Genomic DNA, 21,176 nt, shown 5'->3' with positions numbered 1-21,176 from the left:
GGCCCTTTCTGAAGGCAGAGCTCCCTGGGGAAGGAGGCTGGGATAGTATCAGCGTGAGCCCTCGAGGTGCTCCCGGCTGTCTTAGGCTAACAAGATTGAAACTGCGGAGAGAGGAAATCTGAGCACCCCTCTGGAGCAGAGACTGAGGTGCAGAAAATTAGCTCCACAGAGCAACTGCACCAGTTGGTTTAGAAACTGATCCAGTTCGTGTAGATGGAGCCTGAGGAAGCCAGGTGAGAGCCGGATGGCCCGCTGGGGAGGTCAGAGGAGGTCTTACGGGAGAGCAGGGAAGGAAAAACAGATGGGTGATCTTGTCTAGCTTCCCCTTCCTCAGAACACAACAGGCCCAGCCTGTTGCTGAGGATCACCCAGGTGTCCGTTCTGGGTGGAGGGGCTGCCTCACTGACATCCCGATTGTTCCCTTGGTGGCTGCCCGCTCTGCCTCTGAGCTCCCGGGGAGAGGGAGCTGCTGCCCCAGGTGCTGTGAATGCTGCACCTGGCTCCCCTTGCTGCTGCCACTGCCCAGCCAGTCTCCTTTTCACACTTTTCCTTCCCCAACCCCAGCCGTGCTGTCTAGCAGCCGCAGGCTCGGTTGCTGGGCTCCCAGGGGTTTTGGCTTCCCTCCCTGAGTTAGCCCCTAGCTATGTTTGATTCCTGCCCATTGCTTAATCCCTCCCTCACTTACCTCCCTTTCCTCACCCAGCAGTCAGTCTCCCAGCCCCAAGCAACAGGCCTGATCCCAGTGAGGCCTGAGATCTGGGAGTGAAGGATGGTTTGTGTGGGCACTGAGCTCCAAGTTGGTGGAGGAAGAAACTAGGGGTGTGGTTACTACACTGTCGGTCTCTGTCTGCCAGGGGAGGGGGAAATCTCCCCCTCCCAGATTTGAACACAGCGAGGAAGGAAAATTTTGCTGCATCAGATTTGATGGGTTGTTGAACAAATCAGACCACAGTCAACACTGGCAAAAGGGCTTGGATTGCGTTCCACAGGAGCAGTTTGGCGTCAGTGTCTCTTCGCAGTGCTCAGTGGCCTTTCCTGAAGCCCGTGATCTGCTTGCTAGCGGGTGTGCGCAGCTCTGCCCCAACGGCTCTCGAGGCAGAGGAGTGAGATGTCTGTGTCCAGTTAGAACGGCAGCATGTAGTCTGACCCGCTCTGGGTGTTTGATATCCGTCCCCAGAGACCTGGGGAAGCTTGGCATGAGGCCTGAGGTAATAAAAATCCTGACGAGCAGGTTGTGCCCTTTCTTTTGGTGGTTGGCTCATCCGTCATGTGAATCCTCGGTGGAAGGTACTGTCGTTACAACTCCCCTTGCTAGGGGTGGGACATCTGCCCACAGGCCCAGTTGCTGCTGATTAACCTGGCTTGCTTCAACAAGGTCATCAGAACCTAGATGTGGGACAGTCCCATCCCAGGCTGCCCAACTCCCAGTGGTAGAGGGACCCGAGGGGCCGGGAGCTAAATTGTTGGTGCCGCTGGATGTGAACTATTAAGCTAGAAGTGGAAAAAGCCCATTGGGGCATCTCCCAGCGAGTGCCGGATTGTTCCATGCAGTCTGCTCTCCAGCGTCTTGTTCCGCAGTCTCGGAGCTCAGGCTGACCCATGCTTTACATTTCCCTTTATCAGTTTTTCCTCTACTCCTAATTACAGGTTAGTGTCTCACCCCAAATTCCATATGCCCTCCAGAGCTTACCAATGCTTCTAGCTGGCTGTCTCCTGGCTCCATGTTGTTTTTGCGGGGCGAGGTACACGTCTAATCCCGCCCGTCCTCTGAGTGGAATTGCTCTGTGATTGTGCGCTGGTCTCTGGTTAATCAGATTAATTTGACATCAGCAGTACAATTGCCTGTTCTGCCCCGTGCTGACTGCAGAAATGGCCACTCTGGATATTTACAAGGGTTTTATCCAGCCTTCTTTCAGCTGTCTTCATGCCTTGCCTTAGAAAGGTGCTCTTCGCCATCTAAACTCTCTGCAATGTAATGTCGGAAGCCCTGTCTAGACTAAGGAAATCAGTTGTGTTTAAAACATAAAATTGTAGGACTGAAATGACCTCGAAGATTTCTTGAGGTCCCATCCCCTACACTCAAGGCAGGACTATCTAGACCATCCACCTTGTTAACTAGCCCTTTTAAAACACTACTTTACAACCGGTGTAAGTAGTTGAACACCCTAAAATATGTTATCTGGTCATGGCTGACCCTAGGACAACCCTTCTCCCCAGTCTAGACAGGGCTGTCTTATGGCCCGTAACTGCCCTGGTCTGATTCAGATTCCCACCATACATTCCGTTGCGTATACGTAGGCTTCTCTCAGATATGTGGGTGCCTTTGCTTAACCGTGTGATCTGCTTATGTGCATAAGAATTACAGATCCCCGAGACAGCCTGTTATCTCCAGGAGTGATGAGATGACTAGCTGCATTCCTCGCTGTTATAGGCCTTGGATCAGCCAACAAACGAGGCCCCCTCTCCCTGGGGGATACTTCCCCATTTGAATCAGTGGAGGAACTCTGGGGAGGGCCCCCACCTGCTGGCCCTGGGATGCACTCTCCACAGGCTGCAAGACTGACCTGGCAGGGGTGGCTGCAGGGATAGCAGGAAAGGGAGGCTCTTCGTTCATTGCTTGTTGGGCTGGTGCTGTTGGTGGGTTGGGGCATCCTTACATTTTAACGAGTCGGTTCTAATTGAGAGTGATGGGCTGGTACCAATCAGAGTAGAACAAAGTAGCAGAGAGCAGGCATGCTGTTCTCGACTGCACAATCACTCCAGAGCAGCTGACAAAAGACTCGTCATTTCTATAAATAGCTGCTGGCCCATGTGGGGAAGCAGGTGATGTAACTGGGACTCTCACCAAACATGGCTGCTATCAAACCTTCGCAGGTTAGCAGAGAGTCTTGGGTAGTTATGTTCCCTAAAGGCCTTACTTTGGGGAACGGCCTACCCAGCTTCTGGACATGTTTGGGGAGCCAGGTCCTAGTTTGAAAACTCGTGGCGAACGGGGGAAGTCCCAGATGACTGGAAAAAGGTTAATGTAGTGCCCATCTTTAAAAAAGGGAAGAAGAAGGATCCTCGGAACTACAGGCCAGTCAGCCTCACCTCAGTCCCTGGAAAAATCATGGAGCAGGTCCTCAAAGAATCAATCCTGAAGCACTTGCATGAGAGGAAAGTGATCAGGAACAGCCAGCATGGATTCACCAAGGGAAGGTCATGCCTGACTAACCTAATCGCCTTCTATGATGAGATTACTGGTTCTGTGGATGAAGGGAAAGCAGTGGATATATTGTTTCTTGACTTTAGCAAAGCTTTTGACACGGTCTCCCACAGTATTCTTGCCAGCAAGTTAAAGAAGTATGGGCTGGATGAATGCACTATAAGGTGGGTAGAAAGTTGGCTAGATTGTCAGGCTCAACGGGTAGTGATCAATGGCTCCATGTCTAGTTGGCAGCCGGTGTCAAGTGGAGTGAGCAGATCGAGGGACGTGATCATTCCCCTCTATTCGACATTGGTGAGGCCTCATCTGGAGTACTGTGTCCAGTTTTGGGCCCCACACTTCAAGAAGGATGTGGATAAATTGGAGAGAGTCCAGCGAAGGGCAACAAAAATGATTAGGGGACTGGAACACATGAGTTATGAGGAGAGGCTGAGGGAGCTGGGATTGTTTAGCCTGCAGAAGAGAAGAATGAGGGGGGATTTGATAGCTGCTTTCAACTACCTGAAAGGGGGTTCCAAAGAGGATGGCTCTAGACTGTTCTCAATGGTAGCAGATGACAGAACGAGGAGTAATGGTCTCAAGTTGCAGTGGGGGAGGTTTAGATTGGATATTAGGAAAAACTTTTTCACTAAGAGGGTGGTGAAACACTGGAATGCGTTACCTAGGGAGGTGGTAGAATCTTCTTCCTTAGAGGTTTTTAAGGTCAGGCTTGACAAAGCCCTGGCTGGGATGATTTAATTGGGGATTGGTCCTGCTTTGAGCAGGGGGTTGGACTAGATGACCTTCTGGGGTCCCTTCCAACCCTGATATTCTATGATTCTATGAGTGTCCCAGGGGTCGGTCCTGGGGCTGGTTTTGTTCAATATCTTCATAAATGATTTGGAGGATGGTGTGGATTGCACTCTCAGCAAATTTGAGGATGATACTAAACTAGGAGGAGTGGTAGATACGCTGGAGGGCAGGGATAGGATACAGAGGGACCTAGACAAATTGGAGGATTGGGCCAAAAGAAATCTGATGAGGTTCAATAAGGATAAGTGCAGGGTCCTGCACTTAGGACGGAAGAACCCAATGCACAGCTACAGACTAGGGACCGAATGGCTAGGCAGCAGTTCTGCGGAAAAGGACCTAGGGGTGACAGTGGACGAGAAGCTGGATATGAGTCAGCAGTGTGCCCTTGTTGCCAAGAAGGCCAATGGCATTTTGGGATGTATAAGTAGGGGCATAGCGAGCAGATCGAGGGACGTGATCGTCCCCCTCTATTCAACATTGGTGAGGCCTCATCTAGAGTACTGTGTCCAGTTTTGGGCCCCACACTACAAGAAGGATGTGGATAAATTGGAAAGAGTCCAGCGAAGGGCAACAAAAATGATTAGGGGTCTGGAACACATGACTTCTGAGGAGAGGCTGAGGGAACTGGGATTGTTTAGTCTGCAGAAGAGAAGAATGAGGGGGGGATTTGATAGCTGCTTTCAACTACCTGAGAGATGGTTCCAGAGAGGATGGTTCTAGACTATTCTCAGTGGTAGAAGAGGACAGGACAAGGAGTAATGGTCTCAAGTTGCAGTGAGGGAGGTTTAGGTTGGATATTAGGAAAAACTTTTTCACTAGGAGGGTGGTGAAAGACTGGAATGTGTTACCTAGGGAGGTGGTGGAATCCCCTTCCTTAGAAGTTTTTAAGGTCAGGCTTGACAAAGCCCTGGCTGGGATGATTTAATTGGGGATTGGTCCTGCTTTGAGCAGGGGGTTGGACTAGATGACCTCCTGAGGTCCCTTCCAACCCTGATATTCTATGATTCATGCCTACTGGTGGGGCACACTGTTCTGTATCCAAGCTAGAATGAGCCCGAGAAACAGGGTGGATTCACGTAAATCAGCAAGCAGGAAACTTTTTAAATCATCAATTTTAATCTTGCTTTGCATTTGTATTTTTGAGTTTTTTGCCAAAAGAGGCTGTTTCTTGTTGACTGGTAGAACTTGGTACTTTTTGCTATACTCTCTCGACACACTTATTTAAGAAGTTATGTAGATTAACATCAGTTTACCCTCTGATCCCACTGAGGGTTACTAAAAGAAACTACACCATCTGCTCAAGAAACTCCCTGAAAAAGCACAAGAACAAATCCGCACAGACACACCCCTTGGAACCCCGACCTGGGATATCTGCTACCCAAGATCCATGAACCTGGAAATCCTGGACGCCCCATCTCAGGCATTGGCACCCTGACAGCAGGATTGTCTGGCTATGTAGACTCCCTCCTCAGGCCCTACGCTACCAGCACTCCCAGCTATCTTTGAGACACCACTGACTTCCTGAGGAAACTACAATCCATCGGTGATCTTCCTGAAAACACCATCCTGGCCACTATGGATGTAGAAGCCCTCTACACCAACAGTCCACACAAAGATGGACTGGAAGCCGTCAGGAACAGTATCCCCGATAATGTCATGGCAAACCTGGTGGCTGAACTTTGTGACTTTGTCCTCACCCATAACTATTTCACATTTGGGGACAATGTATACCTTCAAATCGGCGGCACTGCTATGGGTACCAGCATGACCCCAGAGTATGCCAACGTTTTTATGGCTGACTTAGAACAACGCTTCCTCAGCTCTCGTCCCCTTATGCCCCTACTCTACTTGTGCTACATTGATGACATCTTCATCATCTGGACCCATGGAAAAGAAGCCCTTGAGGAATTCCACCATGATTTCAACAATTTCCATCCCACCACCAACCTCAGCCTGGACCAGTCCACACAAGAGATCCACTTCCTGGACACTACAGTGCTAATAAGCGATGGTCACATAAACACCACCCTATGCCAGAAACCTACTGACCGCTATACATACCTACATGCCTTCAGCTTTCATCCAGACCACACCACATGATCCATTGCCTACAGCCAAGCTCTATGATACAACCGCATTTGTTCCAATCCCTCAGATAGAGACAAACACCTACAAGATCTCTATCAGGCGTTCTTACAACTACAATACCCACCTGCTCAAGTGAAGAAACAGATTGACAGAGCCAGAAGAGTACCCAGAAGTCACCTACTACAGTACAGGCCCAACAAAGAAAACAGAATGCCACTAGCCGTCACCTTCAGCCCCCAACTAAAACCTCTCCAACACATCATCAAGGATCTACAACCTATCCTGAAGGACGACCCATTGCTCTCACAGATCTTGGGAGACAGGCCAGTCCTTGCTTACAGACAGCCCCCAACCTGAAGCACATACTCCCCAGCATCCACACAACAGAATCACTAACCAAGGAACCTATCCTTGCAACAAAGCCAGTTGCCAACTGTGTCCACAGATCTATTCAGCTGACACCGTCATTGGGCCTAATCACATCAGCCACACTATCAGAGGTTCGTTCACCTGCGCATCTACCAATGTGATATATGCCATCATGTTCCAGCAATGCCCCTCTGCCATGTACATTGGTCAGACTGGACAGTCTCTACGTAAAAGAATAAATGGACACAAATCAGATGTCAAGAATTATAACATTCAAAAACCAGTTGGAGAACACTTCAATCTCTCTGGTCACTCAATTACAGACCTAAAAGTTGCAATTCTTCAACAAAAAACCTTCAAAACCAGACTCCAACGAGAGACTGCTGAATTGGAATTAATTTGCAAACTGGATACAATTAACTTAGGCTTGAATAAAGACTGGGAGTGGATGGGTCATTACACAAAGTAAAACTATTTCCCCTTGTTTGTTTCCCCTCCTACTGTTCTTGTAAACTGCTGGAAATGGTCCACCTTGATTATCACTACAAAAGGTCGGTCCTCCCCTTCCCCCCGCCCCCCACTCTCCTGCTGGTAATAGCTCACCTTACCTGATCACTCTCGTTACAGTGTGTATGGTAACACCCATTGTTTCATGTTCTCTGTGTATATAAAATCTCCCCACTGTATTTTCCACTGTGTGCATCCAATGAAGTGAGCTGTAGCTCACGAAAGCTTATGCTCTAATAAATTTGTTAGTTTCTAAGGTGCCACAAGTACTCCGTTTCTTTTTATCAGGTTATTCAGTGTCCTAGTTTTTACTCTGTTACAGTAGAAGATAGTGAATAACACTTAATTTTTTTTCTGTGTTGAGCTGCATTGGGATGGAAATTGGAATTCAGTTAATTTCATAAACCAATATTTTCAAATTGTTTGTATTCAATAAAACTACTTTGAATGTCCTGGATACATAAGAGGAAAAAGTAAGTGTCAAAACCTTTTTTGCACTTACAGCTCCTTTTAATGAAAGAAAATATGGTATTAACTGTAGTTACGGAATTTCACTGTTTCTGGTCACCCTGTTCTGCAAGTTTTTGTAGCTGGCAGGTCTCATCTCTCTCACCTTGTTTCTGCTCTGAGATTGGCAGAGGGAAAACAAGCTTTCTGCCTTTTCAACCCCCAATAGGTTTCTGGACTTTGGATGAACTGGTCATTGAACTGCATTAGTTGAATGAACTGAACTGACGAGAATATTCTCTGCATCGCCACAAGTGGCGACTACTGTCAAAAACTGGTTTAATGCTTCAGCAAACTTTGGTTCCCGGTGCTTCGCCAGTGATTTCCACCAGTTCAGTGGTTTGAGTTTGGCAGCAAATGTGCTGTTTTTGGATATTTTTTTAATGCTTTGAACAAGTTTACATTGTAAAGTGTCATAATTTCACATTTAATTTTAAATAGGGTTATTTTTTAGTATTGAAATAAACATTTTTTTAAATCAGTGTTTGCCTGCCTAGGCAGTGTCAGAGGAAGGAGGAAATGTCTCCATGTGAGACGGTCTGTGTTTCCTAGAGCTGTTTTCATTAGCGAATGTGAGATCTGGGATTACGATGCAGTTTTGTATGCTGGGAGGGATCTCCCCTCCCCTCCTCTTGGGTCCTGTACAGTGTTCCCTCTAATTTTTCCCATCCATGTGCAGAATGAATTTTGTTATGTGCACCAATATGGAGGTGATATGTAATGCCTGACCTCCATATTGGTGTACATAACAAAATTCATCTAGTGGGGATAGGGCCGAGGGGTTCAGAGTGTGGGAGGGGGCTTGGCTGTTGGGGTGCAGGTGTGAGAGGGCTCCCGCTGGGGGGTGAGGGGTTTGGGGTGCAGGAGGGTGCTCCAGGGCTATGTAAAGGAGAAAGGATACCCCCCCAACAGCACCTGGGCTGGGGGGGGGAGACGAGGTCCCTCTCCCCACTGTGGCAGTTCTGGGGCTGGGGCCACAGGATAGGTGCCCCTCTCCCGGCAGGTGCGGGCCAGGGGAGGGGTGCCCCACCATGGCTGGGTCAGGGCTGGGGGCCAGGCTAGGTTGGCCCCAGCAGCTTGGGGGCCAGGCTAGGTTGGGGCTGGAGGAGGGGCGCCCCTCCCCTGGCTGCAGCAGGTCCCCCGGGCGGGGTCTCTGAGCGCCTGCGTGACGTGAAGAAGGCTGCTGCATGGCCGTGCAGCTTACAGGGAACTTGGGTCCTGTACTATTAGGGCTGCCAACCCTCCAGGAATGAAAGATTCATCTTGAATTAAAGATTATGTCCTGTGATGAAACGTCCAGGAATACAGCCAACCAAAATTGGTAGCCCTATACTGGATACTGCTTCCAGATCACTCCTGCACTGCATCCCTCTGAGCCTAGCAGGAGAAGGGAATCTGGCTGCTGCAGCTTTGGTTGTCGCTGTACAGGCTGGGACTCCCTGGCCAGCTGGTCTGTTCCAACAGGTTTTTCATAGAAGCAGCATCGGTGCCAGCAATGTGGCTGGCGCAAGGACTGGACTGACGTGGGGCTCGTGGAGCTTTTCTTTCGTAAGCCCCCAGCCCAGGTGCTCAATGAAAGTTAGAACCGTCTGTTAGCTTAGGTGAAACAAGTTGATGATCTCTGTCCAGGCCGGGACACATCCATTGAATCGGGGGGTCAGGGGACAGGGATGCTTGCTCTCTTGATGCCCATGCTGTATCTAAGCTGTGGGCTCTGGACTTGAGTCTCCAGAGCTGTCAGCTGACCCCTTTCAGCTCAAATCACGGACTGAGACCGGGTCTACAATTGCTGATATAGTGATGTCTGTTAGAGGGGTGGTGATGTTTTTTTAAGCAACACTTCACACAGGCAAAAGCTCTAGCATTGACCCAGCAAAAGGGTTGGGTGTATTTATACTGGCAAAACCCTCAAAGGAGTTACTCCAGATCACTGCCCCTCCTGAGTGGCTTAGATAAGCAGCGATCGTCTGTAACATCCCGTCTGGTTGGCCACGACCGCTCCTGTAGCCTCCTAGACAAATTCAGACTGGAAATAAGGCATAAATTTATAATAATTTGTAGTGAGGGCGATTAACCATTGGAACAGTTTACCAAGGTACATGGTGTATTCTCCATCACTGGCAGTTGTTAAATCAAGACTGGCTGTTTTTCTAGAAGGTCTGCTCTAGGGATTATTTGGGGGCAGTTCTCTGGCCTGTGTTATGCAGGCGATCAAACTAGATCAGTGGTTCTCAACCTGTTTACCATTATGGGCCACATACGCAGCTCCCTAAGTTACGTGGGCCGCATCCACACAATATATATACTGCCTGTATGGCCCGGAGGATGTCACATGGGCCGCAGCTGTGTGCTGATTGGGCCGCGGGTTGAGAACCACTGGACAAGATGGTCAGTGTTTATCAGGCCTGGGAGTGGATGAACCTCCCTGGGGACTGCATGGTTCATTACTGGCAGTGGGGGCAGCCTGTTTTTTCCAGTCGCACTGCTGTGGATTGCAAAGATCTTCAGGTACCCAGAGAGCATGAGGGTAGCTTTCTTCCGGCCACTGAAGCGGATATTGGGGGGCTGCTAGAGAAAATGGCCCCGGCAGGAGGTAGGATGGCAAAGTGATTCTGATGGCAAGGAGAGAGGCATTGGACATGTTGGGGTGGTCGATGTAATCCATATATAAATGTCCTTTGTATAAAGTAACCCATTCAGGTGGCTCTGGGAGGGTTGCTTCGGGATCTAAGCTGTTACTCGCATCTGGAACAGGTGAGTTTCCTCTGAAACCAGAGCTGATTCTCCTACTCCCCTTCCTCCTCACCAGGAAGAGGAGACGAAGCGGCTGCTGGAGCCTGCTGTCAGCCCCCCGAACAAGGTGTTAAATGGAGCTGAACAAAATTATCACAGCCTCCCGTCAGCCCGCACGGATGAGCAGGCCATGCTGTCGTCCATCCTCGCCAAGACGGCCACGTAAGTCACAGCGTGGAGCCGCACCCCTGCTTGTGGGGTAGAGGTGTATGCTGGCTTGTGGGGCAGTAGTGGAGGGGCCTCTTCTGGCAGCAGCCAGGGCATGTGCCAACAAGGTGCTTTCCTCTGCCGAGTCAGGGAGCCTGAAGCTAACGGATGGCCGAGTGCTTGGACATTACTCCCATGTCCCTCTGTGGCAGGTTACTTAGTTTGGTGTCAAAATGCTATCAGGACACGTCATCCTAGCATGGTGTGGTCTGGTGGTTGGAGCCAGGACTGTAGGTTCTGGTCTCACCTCTGCCACTGACTTGTGTGGTCTTGAGTATGTCACTTAACCTCGCTGTGGCTCGGTTTCCCTATGTAGCCAATGGGAGACGGAGAGAGGTTGACACCTATAGGGGAAGTCTCATTGACTGATGAATAGGGCACTTGGCTGGGAAAGAACAGGTTAAAGACTAGTTAGATAAGTTAAATGTATTCATGTCGGCAGGGCCTGATGGAATTCACCATAGGGTACATAAGGAACTAGCTGAAGCAATCTCACAACCATTGCCAATCATCTTTGAGGACTCATGGAGGATGGGTGACATCCCAGAGGACAGGAAGAGGGCAAACATAGTACTGGTTTTCAAAAAGAGGAACAAAAATGACCTGGAGGATTATAGATTGGTCAGCCTAACTTCAATACCTGGAAAGATACTGTAACAAATTAATAAAGAATCAATTTGTAAGCACCTAGAATATAATAGGATTATGAGGAATAGCCAACATGGACTTGTCAAGAACAAATTATGCCAAGCTAACCGAATTTCCTCCTTTGCCAGAGTAACTTGCCTAGTGGATGGGGAGGGAAGCAGTAGTGGTGATAGATCTTGATTTTAGTAAGGCTTTTGACACAGCCCCATGTGATATTCTCATAAGCAAACTAGGGAAATGTGGTCTAGATGAAATTACTATAATATGGGACACAACTGGTTGAAAGACCATACTCAGAGTAGTTATCAGTGGTTCATTGTCAAAATGGGAGGACTGGTATCTAGTGAGGTCTCGCGGGGTTCAGTCATCGGCCCGGAACTACTCAATATTTGCATTGATGACTTGAATAATTGAGTAGTGTGTACGCTTATAAAATTTCCAGATGACACCAAGCTGGGAAGAGTTGTAAGCACTTTGCTAGGCAGGGTTAGAATTCAAAAGGACCGTCTCAAATCAGAATTGGTCTGAAATCAACAAGAGGAAACAGAGTAAAGACAAGTGCAAAGTACTTTACGTAGGGAGGAACAATCAAATGCATAACTACAAAACAGAGACTAGCTGGCTCGTTGGTAGTACTGCTGAAAAGGATCCTAGAAGGTTATGGTGGATCAGAAATTGAATGAGTCAACAATGTGCTTCAGTTACAACACTCAAGAATTACATTAGCCTTTTTTTGTATGTAAGAGACAGTAGGTAATTGTCCCCCTCTACTCAGCAGTACCGAAGCCTCAGCTGGAGTACTGTGTCCGCTGAAACACACCTGCTCAATGACAATTCCCCAGTAGGTCTCAAAATGTAACTAAGCAGTTTCTAATCCATTGAATGTGTACCATGTTAAATTTATATTGATCTAGTTTTGTAATCAAAATGTCGTGCGGCACAAAGTCAAAGGCTTTACAGAAATCGAAATATGTTATGTCAACACTATTACCTTTATCAACCAACTTTGTAATATTTTTTATATCAAATTAGTTTGACAAGATTTATTTTCCCTGAACTGATGATTTGCATTAATTAAGTTACCCTCCTTCAGTTCATAATTAATTGAGTCCTTTATCAACTGCTCCAATATCTTACCCAGGACTGATGTCAGGCTGACAGGCCTATAATTACCCAAGTCATCCCATTTACCCTTTTTAAAAATTGGCCCAACATTAGCTTTCTTCCAGTCTTCTAGAACTTCCTCAGTGCCCTGACCTACTGAAAGATCAGCATTAATGGTCTAGCGAACTCCTCAGCCAGACCTTTTAAAACTCTTGGAAGCAAGTTATCTGGACCAGTTGACTTAAAAATGTTTGTCTTTAGTAGCTTCTGGTTTAACATCCTGCAGAGATACTAGTGGAATGGACAGTATATTATCTGCATCATCTGTCTTCCCCCAAATACAGAACAGACATATTTATTGAACATCTCTGCCTATTCTGCATTAATATAGATAATTCTACTGTTTCCATCTAGCAACTGACCAGTACCATTGTCAGGATTCTTTTTGTTCCTAATATATATTTTTAAAAATCTTTCTTACTGTCCTTAACGTTGCTGGCCATAGATTTCCCCTTTTGTCCCTTGGCTTCCCTTATCAGTTGTCTACAATTCCTAACTTCTGACTTATATTCATTACTCTCAGCTTCCCCTTTCTTCCATTTGTTATATATACTTTACAGAAGCCCAACCTGTTCTGCTTCAGAATGGCATCATTACTACTTTATGGAGGCTTAAATGGTGCAGAACATGGAAATTGTGCAAAGACCCTACAGTTCTCTGTAACTTCCCCTCTGACTGAAACACAGCCTTCCAAGCTGGGTCAGACCAAGCCCATGGCATGTGTAGTGCCTGACTCTGATGATGACAAACACCTGTTATGGATCCTCACAGCATATGCTAATAGGCTGCCGAGCTCCTTGAGTGTATGGAAGGGAGTTCTAACCCAGCGGAGGTGCTCATCTGTGTCTCAGTCTAGCTATAATGTAGTCTCCAAGGCGCTTTTACCATCAAAAGCAACAACTGTAGACAATGCATCAAATATGACTCCATTGTGGGCTACAAAACTAGGGCTGATTTGGCTCATCGCACTGTGTCTGGAGGAGGATTTTATAGCTACAGAGCATAGTTACTGAAGGTTCTAGACCATTTCTGCTTGGTAAGCAGGTTATACTTGCTGGATCGCCAGCTACCATGAGACCAGCTGCGGGGATAAGGCAGCAGAGTGGCTGAGCTTGGATCTGTGCTGTTCACACAGGTGCTCACGGTCCCCCAAGAGCAGGCTCTCTGCAGAAATCACTGGGCGGGATTATCTGGCCCGCTTGCTGCAGGAGGTTGGACTGGATGGTCATACTGGCCTGGATCTGTGAATCTCTTCTACAGTCCTGGCCACGGTGCGAGAACTAACCAGGTCTGGGAGTCAGGAACCTCTGAGCCCCTCTGGCCTTGGCGAGTTGCTTAATTCTTCCCTACCCATCTGTAAAATGGAGGGAATCAGAAGATGGTCCTGGCTCAAAGGAAAGCTTGCACTGGGTTTAAAGCACCCCACCCCCGTGCTGCAAGCCGCCAGTGTAGGAATGCAGGGGCCAAGGGGTGTAATATGGTCACAAGCTCCAAATCAGTGCACAGGCATCCCTTTGCTTTCCCCACTAGCTGCAGGTGGCAGAGAAGCCCTGTTAAGAGGATGTCAGGGACTGAGCCTTGGTGCTGAGCTCCCTCTTAGTAAGGAACTAGAGAGTGGGAGCTCGTCACTTCCCATCTATACCTTAGCACCTTCCATCTGAGGATCTCAAAGCGCTTACTCCTCACAACCCTTGTAAAGGAGAGAGAAGGATCGCCCCCACTTTGCAGTTGGGAAGCTGAGGCAGAGGTTAAGTGACGTGCCCAAGGTTACAGCACTAGGCTGTGTCAGAGGCTGGAGCAGAACCCAGGTCTCCTGACTCCTAGTGCGCTGCTTTAGCCATCGAGGGCTGCAGGCTGAGTCTGACTCCAGAGCTAGTGAGAAGTGCGGTCAGCTCAGTGACGCATCCATGCAGTGAGCTCATGGACTGGAATGGATCTCACTGCGAGTCAGCCTCTTCCATGCCACTTGAAGACACTTGGCTTCGTAGAATCATAGAATATCAGGGTTGGAAGAGACCTCAGGAGGTCATCTAGTCCAACCCCCTACTCAAAACAGGACCCACCCCAACTGATGAGGTGGCTCTGTGCAGGCTGGGGTGTTTGGGGTGCAGAAGGGTGCTCCAGGTTGGGACCAAGGGGTTCAGAGGGCAGGAGGGGGCTCTGGGCTGAGGCAGGGAGTTGAGGTGCAGGGTGGGGGATTCAGGGGTACAGGCTCTGGGTGGTGCTTACCTCAAGCAGCTCCCAGAAGCAGTGGCATGTCCCTTCTCCAACCCTTATGCAGAGGCGTGGCCAGGCGGCTCTGCACACTGTCCTGTCTGCAGGCGCCAGCCCCGCAGCTCCCAGAAGGAGTGGTTCGCAGCCAATGGGAGCTACAGGGGGCAGCACTTGAGGCGGAAGCAGCATGCGGAGAGCCCCGAGGCTGCCCCTAGGTGTTGGAGCTGAAGCGGGGACATGCTGCTGCTTCCGGGAGAAGCGCAGCAAGCCCCTGACCCTGCTTCCCAGCTGGAGCTCAAGGGCCAGATTAAAAGGCCTGATGAGCCGGACGTGGCCCATGGGCTGTAGTTTGCCCACCCCTGGTTTATACCTATCTCTGACACTGTTCCAGTCATGTGCATTTCCCCACGCAGTCTCTGTTGTTCCAGTCACATCCTAGTTCCTTGACTGTGCCAGGACTTCCAATTCTTCCTGCTTGTTTCCCAGGGTGCTTGCGTTCATGTACAGGCACCTAGGATAACTAGCCGATCGCCCTGCTTTCTCAGTATGAATCAGGAGGCCTCCCCTGTTGCACCCTCCTCCTTGTGTTTCCTCCCAGTATCCCACTTGCTCACTTACCGCAGGGCTTAGGACACCATCCCCCTTAGATCATCATCCCTTAATAGAACCAAGCTTGCCCTGCCACAGCAGGGATGTCAGGGCGTGGGGATGCTGCCCCCATCTTCGAGGGGGAGGGTATTCACCAACTGTGGTGCCTGGCACTGGCGAGTGTTTGCTCCAAGGGCGTGGGTGGGCCGTGATGGCTCAGGAAGTTGGGGCAGGAGACAAGAGCCACCCACTAACAGCAGCCGAACCTGCATCTTGTATCTTTCCCCAGTAACATCATTGATGTGTCGGCTGCAGATTCCCAGGGAATGGAGCAGCATGAGTACATGGACAGAGCCAGGCAATACAGGTAATGGACTGTCCTGGTGCGGGGTGACTGGGGCTTTGTGCGAGAGGATCCCCCAGGGCTGCCCGGTTGTGGGCGGAAGAACCGGTGGTGTAATGCGCCCTGCGTTCCATCTGTTACTCGCTCCCGAGGCACCGGGGGGAGCAGTGGGTGTCTGGCCAGGGAATCCCAGCTGCATGTCCCGGGGCTGCCCCAGGGTAGTGGGGAGGCATCTGAACGTGCCAGCAAAACCTAATGTGTGACAGGAGACGTGGCACCTCGTGAGGAGTGGGGGAGAGGGTCTGCTCCCATCTAGCAACCCACATCCCCTCACGCCAAAGAAGCCAAAGGTTGCACTGGCCTGCCTTCCTTGGGCCCCTTTACAGCGTGTTGTGATACTGGTGAGACCCAGGCCCTGCCGTCTTCCATCAACCGCTGTCCAACCCACTTCCGCTAAAGCCCAGCTCTACTGGTGTCTTCCTGATGGAAGCAAAGGCCCCAGGTTCCCTGAGCCATCTAGCTCTACCCTAATGAACTGGGTATTTGGCAGCAACGCTTGGCTGGCCCTCAGGACAGGCCTCGTGTGCCGGGCATTGGGATGTTTAAATACTGCTCCTGCGTGAATAATGTCTGCGTTCTCCGTCTGAGGGAAAGTCGGGGAGGCTCCAAGTGGGCCCCCTCCACAGCTGGAAGGCTGGTTGGGTATGCGATGCCCCCCAGTGATCCCCTTCCTGGGACTGTCCCCGCATTGTGTGAGCGCAGTCAGATTTTCCCTCGGGCTGCCCTGTGGGGGGGGGCTGACTGCACTGCATGGGCCTCTGCCCGCTGGGAGCTCACTGCTGACTCTCTCTGCTCTCCCCTGGCTCTAGCACACGACTGGCAATGCTGAGTAACAACCTGACGCACTGGAAGAAGCTCCCGCCTCTGCCGTCTCTGACCAGCCAACCGCATCAAGTGCTAGCGAGCGAGACTGTCCCCTATCCAGACTTGCAGCAGGTGAGGAGCCTGGGGCATGCCCTCCCTCGTGCCAGGCAGGGATACCAAAGACCTTCGAGTGCCCTTGCCCGTCCCAGGGCCAGGCAGGCTGGCTCCCTGCCCCTTCCCCTGGGGTCTGTCCAGTTCTAACTCTCCAAGCACAGGGGATCGCCCTGGGAGATGATTCCTCTGTCCCAGAGATCTTGCTCTTGGCAAGCTTTCCCTCAGACTGCGCCTCAATTTTCCTTTGCTCGGTTTCATCCCATTCCTAGTTTTACTACATGAAAGCCAAACTTTCCTCTCCTTCCTGGCTGGTTACACCACCCCAGTACTGGGTGGTGGCCCCGCTCCTCTTTAGATGCTTTGTCCAAGCTCTACAGATCCTGTTTCTGCTCATCCCTCCTGTCGTTCTGCCCCCCCCCCCCCAACGTCGAAATGTGGATCTTCTGACTGTAAAAGTGGCACCGTGGCCTCAGGGTTCCCGTCCGCTGCAGGTCAGATTTGTGCAGTTGAAAAGTTAGACGGCTCCGACTGCTGTTGCCCCACATTGCCCTGGGATGTGAGCGCCAAGGTGGGCTGCTTGTGCCTCACGTCCGCTGGTGCAGGCCGTGCAGAGTCCAGTACTCTCAGTGGGTTTGCACAGGTGTAACGGGAACTGGGCAACCGATTCTCTTGCTGATGCACAAGAAGGAACAGACCCCAAAGCTGGATTGGCTCAACAAGACGAAGAGGAAAAACGCTGAGGTCGCTCGTCAGCACCTCAGACCTGCTCCGTGTGTGCGACTTGAAGCTGGCAGAGTTAAGGCAGTCCTGTTTCGGTGCCTTCCCAAACAGCATTTCCATTGCTGTCTAGGTCAGAACACGAGAACCAGTGTGATGCGAATGCCGTGGAGGCAGCGCAACCCTCCGTCGGCCACGTTGGCCCAGCTAGTAAAGCACGTGGGCTTGGGCAGAATGAAGCCAGCTGTCCCTGCACTGCCTGAGCCCAGCTGAGCGTGTAAAAACATCCTGGGTTTTAGATGGCCCCTACGGACACATTAGCATTTTAAACCACACGTGCCCATGCATCCGTGCATGGAGTAGTGGCACGCCAGCTCCCCCGCCACGCGGCGGGTTTTATTCCCTTCCCAGCTGGCTCAGTAAATCACTGTGCACTGCCGGAGCCCCCCAGCATGCCTGCTGCATAGTGCCTATGGATTTCTCTTGATCTGTAGTTGGGAGCAAGCACACAAGGAGACCGCATAGTCTCTCCTTTCTAAGCCCTGCTGCTACTTGCCACCAGGTGAGGCTGGCTAGTGGGAGTGAGGGGCTGGCTTGTTAAGGGCCAGGGTTCAGGAATGTAGACACTTTCTTCCACCGAGTCCTCTTGCCATCAGCTCAGCTAAGCAATGGGCATGACCTCACTGATTAGCCGGGACTTCTAGAACTATAGACACGCTGAGTCCGTCCCACCTCGGGCTCTGCTCTAAGCGGATTTCCTACCTCACCAGGGTTTGGCCAGTAACTGGACGGGAACAAATGGTGGTGCCGTCTTAGGAGATGGCATTTGTTGTGCGTCGGTTCTGAATCAGTCCTCCAGCACGGAGTAAGCGGCGCTGCTGGAGACGTGTCCTTGGGGATAAGATAAAAACACTGCGGCTTTGACAAAAAATGGGCCGTGTGAGTGTTGGCGCCGATGTCCAGGGCGAATTCCAACTCTGGCAACTGCTTCCAGTTCCATTTGGATACATTGTCCCCCTCCCATCCTGTGCTGTCCTGTGCAGAACTAAATAGCTGCCCCATCCCACTCCAGAGGCGGCTGCATTCTTGTCATGTGTGAATGCACTCCCTGGGGAAAGCTTGTAAGTCGGTAAAGTCCTTGGGATGAAACGCTTAATTTTCCCACAGATTATCTTCCAAACTAAGTTGCTGCTGTTCCTTGGAAACGTAGCTCCAATGGAGTAGCAAGCTGTTATGGGATATAGTGTCCATAATAAGCACACCTCTTGAATTTGGTTCCAAGATCCCATCACCTTGGGGGTCTCTCTCCCTTTGGTGGTTGGAGGTCTCTAAAACAAGCCTCTGGGCACTGAGCGGTCCGCTAGTTTTGTGTGATGTGGGGTCAGTGTGGCTTACCACTGGAGCTGTTGAAAAGCTCTTGCCAAAAATCATGATAGTCTGTTTTTTTTTTTTTCACTATAAACACAATGTCTTGCAGCAAATGTCTGCTTTCTGTGGGCAACTTCAGCTCTTGTTTAAAAAGTCAGAGACCTGAAAACCAAAACTTTCTATTCAGAAATGTCTAAACATGATTTGACGCTTTTTGATCAACACAGTGTTTTGCAATTCCCAAATCAGCATCTTTCTCTTAATTCTGTTTGACGCTAAACCGCATTCTTCTGAGCTCCCACAGTGTCTTATGGGAGTTGTAGTTTGAGTGCCTTGTACCCCCATTTTCCTCTGTGGGCTGAACTCCTGGGCTGGACTACATTTCCCAAGATGCATCACAGTGGGTCAGCAAGAGGGAAGACTGATGCATCATGGGAAATGTAGTCTCACCAGGCAAGCCAGCCAATGGAGGCACCCAAACTGTAACTCCCATGAGGCTGTTCAGATGGACCCAGTCTAATGTCAAACTGACTTGAAACCAATGTGGCGATTTGGTGTGACAAATGGAAGTGTTTTCATTCGAGCTGACGCAATGGGATGTTCACTCTGGTTTCTGGCACAGCTGAATTTTTCCAGGGGGCGGGAGGGACGCTTGTTCTGACCAGCTCCACTAACCACCGGTAGAAGACTCTCAAACTGCTGCAAGCCCTAGAAGTTAACGTGCGCGTCCGGTCAGCTTTGTGACTAATGCCTTGGGTGGGTTCTCCTTTCCCACAGTTCTAGGGAGCTCCGGAGGCCTCTTGGGCCGGTAGCCACATGGAAACCCTGCTTCAGTTGCCATTGCTGGAAGGTGGGGGATGGGGAGGAGCATGCAGTGGGGCTTCCCCGATTCAGAGCTTTGTGGGGCGATCCTGGCGCTGCCATGGCCAATGGTAGCCCCCGGTTTGTTTGCCTTCACCGTGGCAGAGTGTGAATACTATTGGATCGCATGCATGCGTCTGGAAGGGGAAAGGTGATCTCTGCGCAGGGAGCACACAGTTGGACTCCCTGCCTCTGGGCTGGAGCCATCTTCACGCCTGCTGGGGCCTTAGGCTTTCCAGTCTGTCTATAAATGGAACATCCCTGGGGAAAATGTGGCTCTTTGTGGCGGGGGCAGCCGGAGCATGGGCAGTGCCGACTTCCCCTGTGCTGCCCTTCCGGTGTGCTTGCTCAGAGGCCCCTGCTGAGATGAAGATGGGGGGGGGGGGCTCTTTGGGACGGAAGGCAGTGGCTGTAATGGCTTTAGCTGCTGAGTGATCCCCCTCCGAGCTGTCACTCACGCTGCTGCCCCTGGTTCTTGCCCACAGGTCTCCCGGATAGCCGCCTATGCCTTCAGTGCGCTCTCGCAGATCCGAGTGGACGCGAAAGAAGAACTGGTTGTACAGTTTGGGATCCCGTGAGCACGCTCGCCCAAGAGCACCTCTTTCACTTGTTTTTTCTTTGCTTTTTTTCCTCCCTCCAATCGGCGTCTCGCCGCTACGGAACTTGTACATAGCCCAGATGACCGACTAATCACAAAGGAGACAATAACCACCACTTAGGCCAGCCTGCTCCAGGCTTTCCCTTTCTCTTGTGTGGGTGGGGCAGGCCAGGCCAGGCCAACATAGATGGGTTGGGGGGAGGGGCTTTATCACATAGGAAGCCTTTATTGCACAGTGTTGACCACAAAGAGAAGAATCTCTCTAGTCACTGGAGCGGCCCTGGGGAAGGAGCAGGGGTAGTGCGGCCGCCTGGCTCTTCAGTCAAGGCAGATTGCAGTATTTATACCTAGTTGCCACCTGTAATATTATTGGTTGGGGGAGGGGGAAATGGTTGTGTTCACGGTGACACACTGGAAATTCACCCCGCGTAGCATTGGTTTAAAAGCTTTCCCACGACGATCATGGTTAGTTTCAGGGGTGGGGCAGGACCGAGTTATATTTTTAAAGGACACACCGCAACAAATTGTGGCTGCCGGGGTCTGAGGCTCTGCTCGCAGGACTGGCTGTTTCTAACACCACTTGTTTTTACATGGTTGAACCTTTGTATTTTATTTTATTTTTTTTTTTTGGGCCATAATAGATAAAATACATTCATCCAACGCCCCAGTCTCCTCTGTCCCTTTTTTTCAAGCCACATCCCAGGAGCTCGTGTGGAGATCTTGGGTGAGAAGGAGCTGGCAGGGTCTGCCAGGAGGAGCTGGTCTCGTTATCAAGCATAGAATCATAGAATACCAGGGTTGGAAGGGACCTCAGGAGGTCATCTAGTCCAACCCCTTGCTTAAAGCAGGATCAATCCCCAACTAAATCATCCAGCCAGGGCTTTGTCAAGCCTGACCTTAAAAACCTCTAAGGAAGGAGATTCCACCAACTGCCTAGGTAACCCATTCCAGTGCTTCACCATCCACCTAGATAGTGTTTCCTAATATCCAACCTAAACCTCCCCCACTGCAACTTGAGACCATTACTCCTCGTTCTGTCATCTGCTACCACTGAGAACAGTCTAGATCCGTCGTCTTTGGAACCCCCTTTCAGGTAGTTGAAAGCAGCTATCAAATCCCCCCTCATTCTTCTCTTCTGCAGACTAAATAATCCCAGTTCCCTCAGCGATAATGGAGCTTGGACCCAGTTAGTGGCCTGGGTTGTGGTCACACACATGCGATGGGCTGTG

The 21,176-nt window shown here is 50.4% G+C and overlaps 1 protein-coding gene across 1 annotated transcript in view; it reads left to right on the top strand.

The window, feature by feature from the left end:
• LAMTOR1 (late endosomal/lysosomal adaptor, MAPK and MTOR activator 1) overlaps positions 1 to 20,607 on the top strand; it is a 29,652-nt gene extending 9,045 nt beyond the window's left edge. Inside the window, exons 2-5 of the mRNA XM_084616783.1 lie at positions 10,278 to 10,423; positions 15,372 to 15,449; positions 16,295 to 16,421; positions 19,835 to 20,607. Of these exons, the coding sequence (XP_084472909.1) occupies positions 10,278 to 10,423; positions 15,372 to 15,449; positions 16,295 to 16,421; positions 19,835 to 19,927 (444 nt within the window). The 3' untranslated portion in view covers positions 19,928 to 20,607. The remainder of the gene's footprint in view (positions 1 to 10,277; positions 10,424 to 15,371; positions 15,450 to 16,294; positions 16,422 to 19,834) is intronic.
• The last annotated feature ends 569 nt before the right edge of the window (positions 20,608 to 21,176 follow it).

Source organism: Lepidochelys olivacea (assembly GCF_965140295.1).
Source record: "Lepidochelys olivacea isolate rLepOli2 genome assembly, chromosome: 1".
NCBI lineage: Eukaryota > Metazoa > Chordata > Testudines > Cheloniidae > Lepidochelys > Lepidochelys olivacea.
Note: the sequence above shows the minus strand (reverse complement) of the source record. Positions and strands in the feature narration are given on the sequence as shown.